Raw genomic sequence first — 16,348 nt, 5'->3', positions numbered from 1 at the left:
CCACTTCCTCGAACCGGGTGTCGTCAATCCAGCGTACCAGGCCAAGATTGTCGAGCTCCACGCCGCCGTCCTCGGCGCTGTGGCTATTGTCGAAGCGTTCCCCTACACCGTCCCCAAGTTCATTCCGCCTCTCCTGGCCGACATCCTCGCACCCCGCGTATCGGAGCCGATGCCAATTTCTGCGACGATCCGCACTTGCATTGCTTCGTTCAAGCGTACCCATGAAAAGTACCAGGAACGCATGTCTGAGGACCAGCTGTCGTCGATGAACTATGCCCAGGCGGGCAACTCATACTGTGAGCCAGCCTTCGGAATAGACAGAGTTAACTCGCAGATGTTTAATGCAGCGCGGCAAGAGAAGAAGCATGGAAAAAATCAAGGGAGTACATGTGGCTGTGAATACAGTAGTGGTTTCATAGAGCAATGATCAATGTAGGGCATACAGCACAAGTCGGACAGACCGACCAGCATCCAGCATCCAGCTGGCATCTAGCCTGGCAAAACCAAAGTGGAGGTGGAGGTGGAGGTGGAGGTAGACGTAAACCATGAACGCGTAACGCGTCATCCCTTCCCTTTCTCCATCTTCTCCATCGCATCTAGAATGAAGCTGCCAGAACCTCACGTCCGCGCGTGGTACTGGTACGCCTTCGCCGCCGAGGTGTTTGCCGCGTGCGCAATGGTGCGCGTGCCTTTCGCTCAGTTCCGCCTTGCTGACACCAGGCCATCTTCCTCCCGATCACTCTCGAACGTGTGTCACGACTTGGCCTGGCTGACGGCAGAAATGGCACGCGAGATCGGCTTCGAAGCGCCAGAGTATACGCGCCCATGCTCAAGGGAGAAGCCGCTGCCGGGGACAACCCCCGTCGCTTGTCGCGCGCATATCCTGGGGCGGTGGGTTGACACGGCGAGTTTCTCGTGAGTCCATCTCCTCTTAGCGGCACTCGCTCCGCTCACACCAGGATGTACGTCAAGTCCACAGCTGTTTTCATGCAAGCTCTCGGCATCATCTCGATCGGCTCGCTGGCCGACTGCGCGTACTGGCGCAAACGCCTGCTCGTCTCTTTCGCGGCCGTGGGGAGCATGATCGCTGCCCTCTTCCTCGTGATTCCCAGCACTCCGAGACCGGTTCTCCCCGTGACAGGGGCGCTGATTACGCTAGTTGGAAACATCACGTATGCGGCGAGCATCGTATGCGCGAATGCGTTCCTCCCAGGCCTTGCGAAGGAAGACCCAACCGTCGTGGCCATGCGCTTGGCATCTGAGGAGAGCAGCGACGGGGTTGAGAGAGGAGGATTGGATGAAGCTGACGCCGCGTCCGTTGTTGGCTCAGTCATCCTCCGCGCATCTGAGGAGAATGGCGAGGATGAAGCTCTTCTCACTCCTCCATCCGCCAAGTATTCCGAGGTGCTCTCACGCACGATGGCGCGCATCTCCTCCAACGGCGTGGCCATCGGCTTCTTCTCTGGCGTCGCGATGCTCGCCCTCCTCTCGGTTCCAGTCGTACTTGGCGGCGGGTCGACCCGCTCCTTGATGGTCGCGGTCGGCCTTTCCGCAGCCTGGTGGGGCATCTTTACAATCCCCGCCGCTCTCGGCCTCCCCGGTGCCGCCAAGACCCCCGCCCCAGCTGGATGGCTGCCGACTGCGTGGCGGCGCATCGCTTCCATGGTCCATCCCTCCGAGATCCGCCTCCTCCCAAACCTCTTCACGTTCCTCCTCGCATGGATCTTCCTCTCGGACGGCTTCCACACGACCACCTACACGGCCATTCTGTATGCGAGCTCGCACCTGCACATGTCTCCGGCCAGAGTGATCGTCATCGGGCTAATCATGCAGCTCGTCGCAGTCGGAAGCAGTATCTACGCACCCAGATTGCAGCGCAGGTTGGGACTCAGCAATCTCCGGGTCCTGGTGTACATTGTCCTGGCCGCCCAGGTGTTGCCGCTGTACGCGTGCGCTGGACTGGTCATCCGCGTTGGCGGGCTGCGGACCGAGGCGGAGATGTATGTCGCAGCCGCGTGGTTTGGCTTCGTAAGTGTTCTTTCTCCTACGTGTATTTTTGTCCTCATTTCAAACCCCTTCCCTCCTGCGCGCCTGCACACTCTCCGCTTGGTCTTGATCGATACCGGCGTCGGGTTCGTTGGGGTGCATTCCAAACGACAAGTACCGGGGATCCCGAATAACGGGATTCCCGCAGGCTCGGTGTTTCCTCTTTGTCCAATTTTTGCTAATACCAGCTCTACGGGCCCTTCAACTCGTATGCGCGGGCAGTGTACGCTGAGATCATTCCACCGGGACACGAGTCGACGTTCTTCTCTCTCTTTTCCCTCACGGATAAATCCTCCTCTTTCGTTGGGCCCCTCATCGTTGGCCTCATCGCTGACTCGACGGGCAACATCCGCCTTGGCTTCTTGTTCCTTGCTGCCATGCTGGCCATCCCGGTCCCTGTATTGATGCACGTGCGAGTACGGCGCGGCGTCGACGAGGCGGCGGCATGGTCAGCTGGAAGACGGCAAGTAGTTTAGGGTACTGTGGTGACATGGCCATATGTAGGAGTATTAGAAACGTGTTAATAGATATGCGGGGACATGTGAATTAGATCTGTGACGGCATGGAGCATGGTCAGTTGCAGGGTTAGGGCGGGTACCCAGCCAAGCCAAGGGCCAAGGGGGTCGAGCCAGACTGAGGCTGTTTCGATCACACCAAGTTGGGTGACAGTAGATTACGTTACATTACATTACATTACCATCCGAATTACCGTTACAAGATCAACTGGGTTAGACTGATTAGCATGACGAGACTTTTGCCATCAATCATCAAGAACAGACCAACTCTCCATATCTCCATTCATACTATCTTCCTCATCATCTAGAACCTGACAACTAACTCTTCTTGGACATTAGTGAAATGTCCTCTTCCCATCGCCGGGACGATGAACTCGCGGTCGCACAGTCGGCACTAGCCGCACAGACCTCGGCGATCCAAACAACACTGGCCGAGCCTGCTACGACCACCACCTCCGGCTCGGGCTCGGATACGGCTACAACCAGCATCGCCTCCAATGCTGCGTCTCCCATTCCACTGTCTACGCAAACCTCCCCAGTACTGCCCACGCCAAGGTCCACGTACCCAGTAACTGCATCTCCAGGAGCAGGAGGGCATGCTGTCCACCGAGCACCCCGCCCTCCGCGTCCAGTACGATGCTACTCTCTCGAGGCGCTGCGCGACGATCCAATGTACTTTCCAACATCCACGCGTGCACATCCAGTGCTAGAGAGTATGCCTGAGGCGCCTGATTTGGGGGTCCATAACTCTTCTGACTTGCTTGCCGCACCCGTCGGCTTTCCCATGCCCAACCGGGCATTCGCTCCGAGCGATACAGAGCATTCCTCCTTTCCCGTCACTTCAAGATCTGGGTTGCCCAGCATCTCCATCCCAATTGATCCCATGCCGGCCTCACATCCAACGTCCCCAATGCAGGCATCACCTGTGGTCTCCACCTCCCCCTCCACACCCATACTACCGTCGACGCGCACCCGCCCCCGCCATCGCGCCTACACTGTGGGAGTCACGATGCCGTCCCAGGGACGCCATCGGTCCCAACACCTCGATAATATCCAGGAGATGGAGCGGCGCGCCGGCGCACGCAGGACGAGCGATGGTACCGCGAGTGAGATTGAGCGCGAGGGAGGGAGCTCAATCAACGTCCGTTTGTCGTCAGAGGACGGGCACGGCGCTGGTACGCCCCGCCGCAGGAGGCGTGCCAATACCGAGGTCATCTCTGAGAGCCGCGAGCTGGACGACGACGCCATCGGCTTGCTCGACTGTGTCGACCTAGAAGTGTCGACCTGTGAGTCGCAGGTGGAGTCGAGCTGACTGCAGTGAACCACCTCCAGAACGTGACCAACGGCATCATGTTTCCCAACATTCCGCAGCTGTGGACTCGTCGGCCAACGCTCGTGATCCCGTCCACGCCGTCCGAGCACAGTCTCGAGTAAGTCATTCCGCGCCGTCAAAGTGGAGGTAGAATGCTGACAGCAGAACCCATGTCGGCGGTGAAGGACAGGATGACAACATCCTTCCTCCCCCTGTCACCGCAACGCGCAAGCCGCGATCTCGTGCGGGCACACTCACGCGCATGTTCGTTAAGGAGACCCCACAGCGTCCCACTCTCGCGTCGCAGGCGGATGTGAGTCCGCCTACTTCCGAGGCGGGCTCGGTCCGCGGGGCTCGCACACAAGAGAGGGACCAGAGGGACCAGATGGGAGAGTTTGTGCCGCTCCAGCCCATCCCGGCCTACAAGGGCAAAGAGTATGACGAGGAGTCGAGCGGGGACGAGAGTGAGACGACCGAAGAGCACAACCTCGACAAGCACCTGCGCAAGTTGCTCGTGCGGCAGGAGCGCAAGGAAAAGCTCAAGGCAGCCCTTAAAGGTCTGTGGGCGTACCTCAAGACGCCAATGGGTGTCGTGACTGCAATCTACGGGTTCCTCGTCGTGTTCTGGGGCGCCGCGATCGTTCTCTTCCTCCTCGGTTGGATCCCGACCTCGAGTAGGAATACGCAGGACATTTGGATTGAGATTTCGTCCCAAGTCGTTAATGGGTTGTTTACAGTCACTGGTGTGGGTCTCATCCCCTGGCGCGCGATAGACACGTACCGTATGAGCGTGATCTGGACGCTGCGCAAGCGGTTCCAGCGCCGGTGTAAGAAGCTCGGCCTGCCACCTGTCCAGGATCCAGACGACCTTCCCGACCCCACGACGCTGCCCGGGTACGAGAACGTGCTTACAAAGGAGGAGCACGATAGGCTTGTCGATCAGCAGACAAAGTTTGCCAAGAGCCAGACGTGGTACCGGCCCCATGCTACTGCTACGCATCGCGCATTCCCGATGAGTTTGGCCTTGTGGAACACGATTGTGAGTGATGCTTGTTGGGGAGAACGTCATTCGCAAAACGGCCGCCCTGTGGTGCATACGAGTGGAGGACGCCTCTTCTTCTTCCTCCCAGCTTCTATTTCTCCATGACACAAACCAGCGCTTACTGCAGCTCATGGACGGCAACTCATTCTTCCAATGCCTCCTATGTGGATGCATGTGGGGCATGAACCGCCACAAGAGGCCCCCTTGGACGACGGGCTCTCTCATCCCTCTGTCGTTCTTATGCGGCATTGGTGCGGCCGTGCTCATCTGGCAGGGCGGGAAGCGGACGAAGAAGACGGCTGTTGTCGAGGACAAGCTTCGCAAGGCTCTGGCGGTTGACGAGCCCGTCCCCGAGCGCGTGAAGAAGCCACGCCGCTCCACAATTTCAGGCAACCGGCCCACGGCTGCCGACCTCAGCAGGGACGCGAGACAACCAAAGCGGGCGGCGACGGATGATCTCCTCAAGTTGAAGACTGGCGAGAATGCGCTGGACCAGGAAGCGATTCTAGCCAGCGTCTCGGAGGCGGACGAGCCGCAGTCGTACGACATTGCACCGTACAACGAGATGAGCTCGCTGAACAAAGAGGAGCCCGACTCTGTTTCAAAGGTTAGGCGAAGCGGATAGTTGTATGAGTAAGTGTATCTTGGTTTTCTGGCATTGGGACATGCATGGAGTGCAGACTGATATCTAACTTAAGAGAAAGAGAAAAGGGAGAGAGGATGCGAGGAGGGCCCCGGAATGAGGGCCGAGTAACAAGTAACGAAGATGGCTGAACAAGGGTGCGAGAGTGACTTGTGGGTGCGAATGACAGGGCTCGTTGAGCTCGGACACTGTGATCACGACCAAACACAGACGTAGATATTCACTGATTCTGTATCTCACCCTCACCCTCACAGGTCATTATGGGTTCAGCCATCTCTACCACCTAAACCCCGACCACCACGTCTCTTTTTTCTCTCTTTTCCTCTTTTCCTCTTTTACTCATTTACTCATTTACTCATCTAGAGTCGCGTCACGGGCCCACGTCCCCACGTCCCCACCTCTTGGCCCGTCGTTGCTCCCAGTGGCTCGGACCACACTGTACCGTGTTTGGTGCATTCCAGCGCACGCACGGGGCACGGTCCCCAACATTGCTCCACGTCGAGCAAATTCTAAACGCCCAGTCACCCGAAGGTGAGGTCGTCGCGCGTCGTGGGGGCGGGCGTTGATCTCCTCCATCCTCCATCACCCCTTCTTCCCCTTCCCCTCTAGTAACCTGAGCATCGATATACACACACACATACACCCACATCCCCCGTCACGGCGTCTCATGGTCTCACGACCATTGTCCACTTGTCAACCTGTCAACTTGTCCACTTTTGCCACTCTACTACTCTCCACATCTTGTCTCTAACCTCTACTACCTCCACTCCCCTCTCACACCTCACCCTCCTCGACCTCATCCAGCAGCCATCTCCTACATCCTACCACCTCATCCTACTCGATGGCTACCATTGTCAAGACCCTACTCAAGAGTGCCATGCCAAAGGACAAGGCCAACAAGAAGAAAGACAAAGACAAAGGAGGCAAGATGCAAGCGCGCAGTGCACATTTTGGCCGTGAGTCGCTTCCTCTCTGGACGGCAGATTCGGGCCGCTGTGCTGGAATCGGCCCCGTGGCTTCAAATCAATGGCGCCGACGCCTCATATCCTTCTCCCGATGCTTACTCGTCCTCGGTCGTTCCCCATCATCATCATCATCATCCCACCTCTTCTTGTCACTCCACCATGTCTGACATCTCCTTCTTCTACGGCCCCCTCTCCCCACGCCTTACTCCGCGGCCGCCCCGCTCACGGCCGCTAACATCAGTCGGACCCTCACTACCACCCAAGCCGCTCGGAGGTGACCTCCCGCGCGCGCCCACCTGGATCGACAATGCGCCTCCGTTAGTTGACGCAGCGGAGCCACCCTGTTTCGCTGACCTCCGTCAAACCGGCCTCGACCCTAGTGCCCGAGACAAGGGTTAGTTGATGGTGGAGTACTCGAAACTAACAGCAGTCGGACCATGGATCCAGGCGCACGCAGTGTACACTGTTGACTCTCACCTGCGATACGAATATCCCGAGGCCCCGCCCGCGATCCCGTCCCGTACGTGCGCGTATGACCAATCTGATGCTAGGCACAAACTCCCCTGCGGTCACGGTACTCCCACAAGAGTCCATTTCCGTTATCGGTGTGGGCCGCGGCGTTCCTCGAGGTCACCAGTCTATGCAGAGCTTCTCGGCCTTACAGGAGCCGACGAGGAAACCACCACTCGCGCGCCCATTGAGCGAGACCATGAGCAGAGGTGCCCCTGTTTACCAGGTAAGCTTTGTTGGTTGGAGTCAGCTAATCTCAGCCACAGGCAGTCACCAACTCGCCTACGATGTTTGCGAACCCCAGGCCTCTCGCCACTCCCAGGGTTTTCTCGCGCTCTGCTGATCCGGAGGCCACGCCCAAGCCCCACCTGCACCAGCCCAAACCGGAACACCCATTCAACTACGCCAAGGCCCAAGAGACGCACGACCGCGAGCTCAGGCATATGGCTAAGCTTGCAGACGCCGAAGCGGAACAACGACGTGTCGACATCATAGCCGCGAAAGAGGCTGCGCAGGACGCTGCGGAACTTGCCAGGCTCGCACACCAACAGCAGTCCGAGGAGATTGCATACCGCGACCTCCAGAGGATGTTTGGAGCGGAGGACACTGCGGCGCGTCGTGAGATCGACCAAGCGTTTGCTACGCAGAACGAGAAGACGCAGGCCGAGATAGACGAAGTTCGCGAGCGCCAGGACGCATACGATGCCGCCTTTGCTCGTCTGCACGCACCGCTCACAGCCGGCAACCGTCAGGACAAGCACGACCTAAAATGGGAACACGTGTTCAGCGCCGCCGACATGCGTCCGCGCGAAGCACGGGACACGTTTAGCACAGAGTCCTTCGGGCACATGAACCACGCCGACGGAAAGCCCATTCCCGCGCCACTCATACCAGTTCTCCCATCGCTCAAGCCGGCAACTGTGATAAATGTGCGGGCTGCATCTGTCGAGATCGTTCCCGACGTAAGTATCATGTATCACCGGGTTAACATCCAGGAGACCAAGGTCGTCAAGAGAAGCTCCAAGCCCAAGCGCAAGGAGAAGCATTGCCATACTCACACACACACACCTGCCGAACTCCTCCAGACCATGGAGCTCACGCGCAACCTCACGCTCGTCAAGACGATAAACGCGAACGGTCATGAGGAGTCAGACTCTGAGACCGACGCCGTGTCACAGATAACGAGGCTCACAAACATTGCCAAGCTCGTCGACGACAGCACATTTCACGACGACACGCTGTGCCAGCTACTCGATGCAGCGCGGCTCAACTTGATCGGCGACCAGGCCAAGAAGGCGCTCATGCACGCGGCCCGCACACGAGTTGACGAGCTAAGCCGACAACTCCTCGAGGGGAGCCGCAATAACAACACCCCACCACTTGTGATCCGCAAGAAGCAGAGGCACAAGACCTGCCAGCCCACTCCTGGAATCCCAGATGTGCTCGCTCCAGCGGTACCCATGACACCTGCCGCTAGGGCAGTCCCTCTGCCAGAGCCGGTCACACCAGCACCACTTCCCGCACTCCCTCTGTCCGCGCAGCTGGCAGCCAACGCAACGCCGAGCCCGAGCAAAAACGAGGAAGCCATCACGGAGGTGAGGACCATGTCGTTTGGTCACTGATTTCTAGCTTCTCGGCCGTATGACAACGCTCATGGAGGCATTCCAGTCACAGAAGAACAACCGTGACGTCGACATGTCAAGAGGCCCAGGTCCTTTCACAGCCAACGGCACCGGCTCATTCCCACCTCCCCAAGTGTTCCCTCTACAGTCTGTGCCCCTCGTGACACCAGACATGCTCCCTCACGGCACCTTCCCGTTCCGATCGCCCGACTACCAGCCACCGCCAGAGTGCTATCCAAAGTTCCAAGAGCAACCTTGCCCAGAGTCGACATCTCGGGAGATCTCGACGTCCGGAGAGGTAGGGCCAAATGGTTATATACCAACGGGCGGACTCGCGGACGAGTACATGATGGGAGGAGGGTCATTCACTTCGAGTCCCAAAGCTACAGGCAGTGACCCGACGCAGGTCCCATTAGCACAAGCTCCAACCGAGGTGTCGCGGTCTGGGAAAAAGTCGGAGAAACCGCAGGTGTCAAAGTCTGAGAAGTCACAAGTGTCGAAAGCGCCGACTGAGGCCTCAAGGGCCACTTCGAAAAGGTCCAAAGCCGCTACCCAGGTTTCGAAGCCTGCGACCTCGAAGGCACCAACAAACGTGTCCAAGGCTCCGACCCGCGTGTCTCGAGCACCATCTCAGTCTGTCTCGCAGGTGGCGTCGTCGGTTCGGACTCCCACAGGACCGATCATCAACATCTTCTCACCCACTACGGTTAATGGCGACCCCACTCAGTCGCGCGCCATGTCCAACGTCCCACCCACACCCACAAAGGAGCAGCCAGCCCCGTCCTCACGAGGGACGTCGGTTCAAAGTCAGGCGGCGCCTGAACCCCCGCGTTCTCCGCGGTCTCACACGCCGGGTCAGGTTGTGGTCTTGGAGCGTGACCTGCCTCCACTGCCAGAAAGCGTGACGTCGTATTTCACCCGCTCCACTGCTAAACGCACCTCCGCGAACCCACAGACCACGATATCCGGATCAAGGGTGGGGTCGCGCGTGGTGTCAGGTGTAAGCAACGTAACCACTGGGACAGACTACGACAGCGCTGGGCGTACCGCCATCGTCACTCGCATCGTGGTTCGCGATGGCCTCTCCCCAGCGCTAGATGAGGTGCGGCCATGGGATATCGTCGTGGGGCGCCTCCACGCCATGGCGGCTGTGTGGCAGGAGGACAGCTTTGTGCGCGCCATGAGCAGCATCAGCCTCAAGCGCGAGCTCGACATTGTCCCCCTCACGATCTATACCATGAACATATACAAGTCGTGAGCTTTAAGGCTTCTGAGCTTCAGCTAACAGCAGATACCTCCGTAACCGCCTGACGGCACTCAAGCCGCTGCCATTCGACAAACTACTCGTCTCTCCTGTCCACGCCGAGACGATCAACAGTTTCATCTTCGCCGTGAGCTGCATGTGACAGATCTTTGCTGACAGGCAGAAGAAGTACAACGAGGCGGCGGCGATCTTGGTCAACCTCTGGGCACCGCTTAGCAAGGAACCACCACGCGTCATCATCACCATGACCAAGCATGGGTACCAGGAGGGCTGGCTTGCTCACCGTTGGGACCTCGCGACAGGCCACCTTACATCACACCACTGCATACACATCGAGTCCCAAATCGACCCATACGACAAGCGTGAGTTCTCTCGTGGGTATTGTCAAAGCTCACACCAGGACCCTTCAACTGGTGGCACGCGATCCGCGCCGCGTTCCCCCAGCGTGGCATCCTCGAACCCCGACACCTACTTGAACGCAATGTCCGGCACGTGTACACTGCCAGTCCGAGCGACAACTCGTTGCGTGCAGCGCTTGTCACTCGCAACCTCCTGAAGTAAGTCCACTTTGAGTTGCTTGGCCAAGCTGACATCAGTGGGAACAAGGGTGACGTCGACCACGGCCTGGGTAACCTCCGTGACACAGTGTGGCGGATGACACAACAGTTACTCAAGAAAAAGCAGGCCGGCGAGCTCCTCACCGGGCTCGACGAGGCGTAACCTCTTCTATCTTGTGCTCTCTCTTCCCCTTTGTTCTCCAGATCACATTATTCGTAGTACACCTATGCAAAGAGTCTATTCTATGTATGGTCCTACAAGTCGCGTGAGGGCGTGCCTGCGCGACTTGCATTGCGCTGAGCCAAATATCCCGTGTCTGTAAGGTTTGCGCGGCTCGAGTTGCGGCTGAGCACGCGTTCCCCGCCAGGCCGAGCAGAAGGCGTGAGTGTCCCATTCCGATTCTTGTGCAGCTTGGGCTTGGGCGTCCACTCGTCGTCGGCAGACGAGCTCGAGTCGTGGAACATGGATAAAGGCGGGTCGTTCCACCCACCATCTGCTCCGGGATTGTAGCTGGTTGTGCGGGGACGAGCTGGGCGTGGTGTGGACGCGACCGAGCTGGAAGCACCACTGTGCGGTGTACCAGGGAAAGATGGGTAGGCTGTGACGTCGAGCATGGATGCGGTGCGGTTGCCGCGCGGGCTTGGCGGTTGACTTGCACTGCTCGCCTGCCATCCTGTGCTGGAGGCGTTGAAAGGTCCCGAGGAGAGCGGCATGCTCGAGTTTCTCAGCAGGGGAGAGCGCTTGGGCGGGTCGCGCTTGCGTCCCAATGCCAACCAGCGTCGGCGCTTCATTATTGCCGCCCCGCCGTCACCTTCTTCAACGTACAGGTCGGCAGATTCTTGCGGGAACAAGCGTGCCAGTCCCGGAATGGACGAGAGAGAGGGCAAGGAGCTCAAGGCCAGTACCTTTCGGCGTCTTGAGCGGCGACCGAGGATGTGCCATAACCCGAAAAGAATGACGAATGCGAGCAGCGTGTAGCCGACGAGTAAGAACGGGGGAAGAGAGGAGAGGTGTGCATGTGCCGCGGAGAGCGGCGCCCACCGACCCACTGGGAGGGCCGAGACAGCCTTACTCGCCTCGATCACGACTTTGCCAAGAGTCCACGAGATGGCCGTGTTGCGTACAGTGTCCATGCTCTGGAAGAGACCCTTCTGGCGCGCGCGGAACTCGGCCTCGGCGTTCGTGCCTGCAGTGCCACCCAGCGTTGCGTTCCCGCCCTTGTCGGTGAGGCGTGGCACGCCGATACCATTGTGTAGCACGTTGCTGATCCACGCGCCCTTGAAGCACTGCATCTGGAGTCGGGTCAGGTCGACGTCGGCCCAACCCTCGGATGACTGGACTTTTGCCTCGATTGCCGCCCAGTCCTGTGCACAGAAGTCGCCCATACCCCGCTCCCACTCGGCCCAATCCCACACCCCGCCGAGTCCCAGTACCTGGTGGGCCGTGTACCAGTACTCCGAGATGCCGATAAACCCGCGCTGATCGGCGCGCGAAAAGTCGATACGCGGAGTCGCCATTCCCCCAAATAGGCAGTGGGCCGCATCGCACGGCTCGTCGTGCTTCAGCAACGGCTTGAGGTCGTTCAGACACTGTGTAAAGTCGCCCGTGCCGACGAAGGCGGGACTATTCTCAGTCGCCGCAATTGTGAGGTCGACGGGGAGGCAAGAATCCGAGATCGTTTCTGGCTTGAACGCCAGTGAGGACCACTCCTTGACTGCTGCCTCGACGTAGCGCTCGCGCACGCGGTTCGTGCCGAAACCGAGCCATGATGCCGCGAAGACGGGCCATTCCACGAGTTCGCCACTCAAAAGGCGCAGGGAGATCGTCGCGAGGTCTTTGGCAGGGAAACGCGAGTGGGTCAGCTCCTCGGCCGACGGGGAGAATGCGAGCTGCGTGCTCGCGCCGCCCATGTCGAGGAAGCCGAACGTCGGCGAGTGGTGGTGCACATCCACAGGTGTGACTGCGTCGAGTGCACTACTCCCTTCTGGCGCTGACGCGAGGTTGGCCAACGGCAAGAGGTGGTCATGCTCTATCTGGCCGTCGGCGTGAGCCAGCTCTGGAGCATGTCCGAACCCGTCCATAAGGTAGTTGACAGCAACCCAGCCCCAGATGCCTTCCTCCTCGCCGCTGATGATGCGCACACTGTCGCCGCAAGGCCCCGCACTCGACGGCCCCTCGAGCGCGAACGGGTAATCGCGCCGGAGAGTGCTGCACGTTTCGGCGAGGATGGCGTTCTGTGCCTCCTTGCTAAGGAGCCGCATGCCCGCTGTCGCGAGCACGTATATTGGCGTGTGGGCCTGTTGGGAAGGCGGGATGTGGCCGAGGGCGTGCGCCATCAGCGGTGCGAGGTATCCTGGGATATCTTCCGGTGCGATGTTCGAGATGCCTACCATCAGCAAGGCCTTGGTGATACCTACCAGGCTCGACGCGCTTGACCCAATCATCGCCCTTGACGCCCTTGCCAACACGGACGAGGCGACGCAGCGCGCGACGCTCCATCTCCTCCGCTGTCGCCTTGCCCTTTCCCTTGCGCTTGAGCTGGTCCCACCACCACCAGCGAGAGGGCATGCCGTCGGCAAGCCCGGCGTCGCGCGCGGCGCGCACCTCGCTGAGTATTTCGTCACGCTCGAGCTCAGGATCACGCCACGAGTAGATCTGGAGGCGCGAGCCTGAACTACCCGCGTCAACGACGAGCGCATAGTGCGTCGAGGACGCATCTATCGACGGCGCCATTCGTTAGCGACGGGAGTGGAGGTCGGGGCGGAATTCGATGGGCGTGCGCGGGAGGTGGAGGATGGGGTCGAAGGTATGTACAATCAACGGGGAGACATGTGGGGGGTTGGTGTAGGTCGATGACGTGACAAGGATGAACAGATGGAGAGATGGGAGATTAGAGAGAGATAGAGAGAGGGTAGTTGATGGAATGGACACGATGCGGCAATTTCGACGAGATGGCTGAGGTTGAAGAGTGAGACACTATGACGAGACACTACTGGGTACACATACAACCTAACCCTTATCGCAGCATAGATGGCTTCCCTTGATGAGAATTACTTGGACACCAACGCGTACGACGTCTAGATCGTCTAGAACTCGACCATGGGTGGTCACATGGGAAAGCCAAGACTAACCAACGTCCACGTAGCCAAATGGTATTCGCCCTAATACTATGGAATGCCGAGTGCAGAGAGCAAAAGTCAAAAAAGATGCTCGCACGCTGAGTCGAACAGCGGTTAGCTCGGATGGGACATTCAGACCACAACGAACTGTGATAACCACCTACACTATACGAGCGTCGGATGAAATATGGATTTTTGGATTTTTGCCCCCTTTAAGCTAATATCAGTATCACATAGGCACGCATATGATTGATCTCTTTTAGCAGCCTACCAACCATCCCGCTCGCCTAACGCGACACGGAGTTTTCAGTGTGGCACACGCGATCCGCGAGATTTCGGAGACGTCCTTTTCCACCGCCGAGGCCACTGTAGCCCTCAACACCATCGACAACCATGAGCGTGCGTATCGCTGCGCCGCGCGGGCGCTCGGACACGGACACGGACACGGCTACTCTCCTCGACCCTTTCCCAATCCCCAGCACCACTCCACTCCGCCTCGTCCCGTCCGCCCGCGCGCGCCCCATCGACATTCGAAATTCAAAGTAGCTAACCCCAGGCCCCCAGGACCGTCCTCCGCGCCCTCCGCGCCTCGTCTAGCCGCGCAACGTACCGCGCACCCGCGAGGGCATTCTCGTCTACGCGTATCGCGCGCGAGGAGGCTGCGCCTGCTGTGTCGCCTAAGATTGCGTCGATTGTGGACTCGGTTGAGGGGCTCACCCTTCTCGAGGTCTCGGAGCTTGTGTCTGCCCTCAAGGTGGGTCCGGTGGAGGAAGTGGAGGATTGTGATGAGAGCCCGACGGAGGCGCCGGCGTGCGGTGTGCGTCCGGCGTTCATCGCTGGTGGAGAACGGCAGAGAGCAAGAGTGGTAGAACGCCGAGGCGACAAGTGCAAGGATGGGCGGGTCTGGAGAGAATGAAGATGTGGGAGGGCGAGGCGCGACGTTCGCCGCGGCTCGACTGTCACGGCCTTGAGTTTGCGACTGGTGATATGCCTGTCGCTTCCGGGCAGCGGCGCGCATGTGCCCTAGCGTCGCAGGTCGCCTGTCCGCCCCTCGTACATCACATTCCAGTCCTCACAGCCATGGCTTGACAACGCTAACCCCAGACCCGACTCAACATCACCGAGGTCGCGCTCCCCGCTGCGGGAGCCGCACCAGCGGCCGCTGCCGCTGTCGACGCTGGGGAGGCGCCCGCGGCCGAGGAGAAGCCTAAGGAGAAGACCATCTTCACCGTGAAGCTTGAGAAGATCGACGCGTCCGCCAAGGCTAAGATCATCCGCGAGGTCAAGGGGCTCATGCCGAACATGAACCTCGTTGAGGTGAGTCGCTGTGCCAGGCGCAGCAGGATACTGGACAATTTCAGCAGTTGTCACCGCGCACCCGTGGTCGTGCCTGGCCATCTTGGCCGTCCTGGCCTTTAGTACATCACTCACACCCAGGCGAAGAAGTTTGTCGAGTCGGTGCCGCAGACCCTCAAGGAGAACGTGCCCAAGGAGGAGGCCGAGAAGCTCATGAAGACGCTGCAGGACCTTGGCGCGACCGTCTCCATGTCCTAGGCTTAGGGTAGATATTGCATGCACACCATCCAGCTCCGCCACGAGCTCCGAGCGCGTTCTAATGTCTATTATGGGCTACACGACGCGGTTCCGCGCTCCCTTGCCCCCGAGGTAATCCACCACAATTCCAATCGCCGCATCACATCCGCGCTGCGTCGTCTGGTCCGTCGACCCGCCCAAATGCGGAAGAATCACGACATTCGGCGCATCGCGCAACCGCCCAAGGTTCTCGCCGTATGCAGGCTCGGTAGCCATGACATCTAATCCGGCGCCCCACACTCCTCCCTCGCGCTCGAGAGCGTCAGCCAGCGCCTCCTCATCGACCATGCCCCCGCGCGAGGTGTTGATGAGCACCGCGCCATCTTTCATGCGGGCGAGCTGGGGTGCGCCGATCATGTTCTTCGTCTTGGGAGTGAGGGGACAGTGGAGCGACACCACGTCGGACTGGCTGAGGAGATCGTCGAGCGAGGCGATGCGGGTGAACGGGATTGCCTCGAAAGTAGGGTCACCGGCCGTCCATCTCTCCGCTGGGCTCGAGGGAGAGTAGGCTAAGATACGGCAGTTGAAGGCCAGAAATAGCTTGGCAGAGAGGTAGGCAATGTTGCCCATGCCCACAATACCGACAGTCTTCCCGCTCAAGCCTGGAGAGAGCGCTTGGATGGAGGGGATGCGCTCGCCCGCCCGGATACGCGGCCAGATATCCGTCACTCGGCGCAGGACCGCCAGCGCCAGCGCGAGGGTGAGCTCAGCGACGGAGTCCGCATTCCCGCCAGGCATGTTGGTCACCACCACTCCTGTGTCGCGGCACGCTGCTGTGTCGATTGCATCATATCCCGTCCCGTTACGAGCGATGATCTTGAGGCGGCGCGCGGAGCGGATGTCGTCTCCATTCATGGGTCCGACGCGGATCACTACGGTCAGTCCTGACCAGGAGTCAGCGGCTCACACGCAACATCCGCAGCCTCGATGCACGCCTCACGCGTCCACCCGTCCACACCTGGGCGGAGGACTCGCCCAAACGTCTTGTTCGCTAGCGCCTCCGACTTGGGGTGGAGTGGCGTGGGGATGTACACTGTCGCCTCGGCGGGTGTTACGTCGATGGGCTTGAGTCTGTCTGTGGGGAGGTCGTCGGTCATGCTGGCGGAAGTGAGTGGAGCAGAGGAAAGTTGGCGGTGGTAGAAGTGGGCGTGAAGATACC

At 59.5% G+C, this 16,348-nt stretch overlaps 5 protein-coding genes across 5 annotated transcripts; 3 read left to right on the top strand and 2 right to left on the bottom strand.

The window, feature by feature from the left end:
- Positions 1-3,570: 3,570 nt before the first annotated feature.
- On the top strand, positions 3,571-5,540 carry CcaverHIS019_0503210 (uncharacterized protein; the record flags this gene model as incomplete). Its single annotated transcript, XM_060601468.1, has 4 exons — positions 3,571-3,847; positions 3,880-3,991; positions 4,039-4,912; positions 5,043-5,540. 4 exons carry the CDS (start codon positions 3,571-3,573, stop codon positions 5,538-5,540), a joined length of 1,761 nt encoding a protein of 586 aa, XP_060457958.1.
- Positions 5,541-6,399: 859 nt separating this feature from the next.
- Positions 6,400-10,639, top strand: CcaverHIS019_0503200 (uncharacterized protein; the record flags this gene model as incomplete). The annotated part of the gene is made up of 12 exons (XM_060601466.1): positions 6,400-6,514; positions 6,765-6,840; positions 6,904-6,917; positions 6,954-7,043; positions 7,075-7,259; positions 7,300-7,962; positions 8,029-8,628; positions 8,663-9,909; positions 9,947-10,046; positions 10,083-10,281; positions 10,320-10,476; positions 10,516-10,639. The coding sequence occupies 12 exons, from the start codon at positions 6,400-6,402 to the stop codon at positions 10,637-10,639; spliced, it is 3,570 nt and encodes a 1,189-aa protein (XP_060457957.1).
- A 92-nt stretch (positions 10,640-10,731) lies between these two features.
- On the bottom strand, positions 10,732-13,210 carry YND1 (uncharacterized protein; the record flags this gene model as incomplete). The annotated part of the gene is made up of 2 exons (XM_060601465.1): positions 10,732-12,863; positions 12,895-13,210. 2 exons carry the CDS (start codon positions 13,208-13,210, stop codon positions 10,732-10,734), a joined length of 2,448 nt encoding a protein of 815 aa, XP_060457956.1.
- Positions 13,211-13,989: 779 nt separating this feature from the next.
- Positions 13,990-15,150, top strand: MNP1 (uncharacterized protein; the record flags this gene model as incomplete). The annotated part of the gene is made up of 4 exons (XM_060601464.1): positions 13,990-13,995; positions 14,153-14,350; positions 14,701-14,913; positions 15,034-15,150. 4 exons carry the CDS (start codon positions 13,990-13,992, stop codon positions 15,148-15,150), a joined length of 534 nt encoding a protein of 177 aa, XP_060457955.1.
- A 75-nt stretch (positions 15,151-15,225) lies between these two features.
- CcaverHIS019_0503170 (uncharacterized protein) lies at positions 15,226-16,286 on the bottom strand (the record flags this gene model as incomplete). The annotated part of the gene is made up of 2 exons (XM_060601463.1): positions 15,226-16,061; positions 16,097-16,286. The coding sequence occupies 2 exons, from the start codon at positions 16,284-16,286 to the stop codon at positions 15,226-15,228; spliced, it is 1,026 nt and encodes a 341-aa protein (XP_060457954.1).
- Positions 16,287-16,348: the final 62 nt, after the last annotated feature.

The sequence above is a fragment of the Cutaneotrichosporon cavernicola genome (genome assembly GCF_030864355.1).
Source record: "Cutaneotrichosporon cavernicola HIS019 DNA, chromosome: 5".
Lineage (NCBI taxonomy): Eukaryota > Fungi > Basidiomycota > Tremellomycetes > Trichosporonales > Trichosporonaceae > Cutaneotrichosporon > Cutaneotrichosporon cavernicola.
This window is presented reverse-complemented; position numbering and strand designations above follow the sequence as displayed.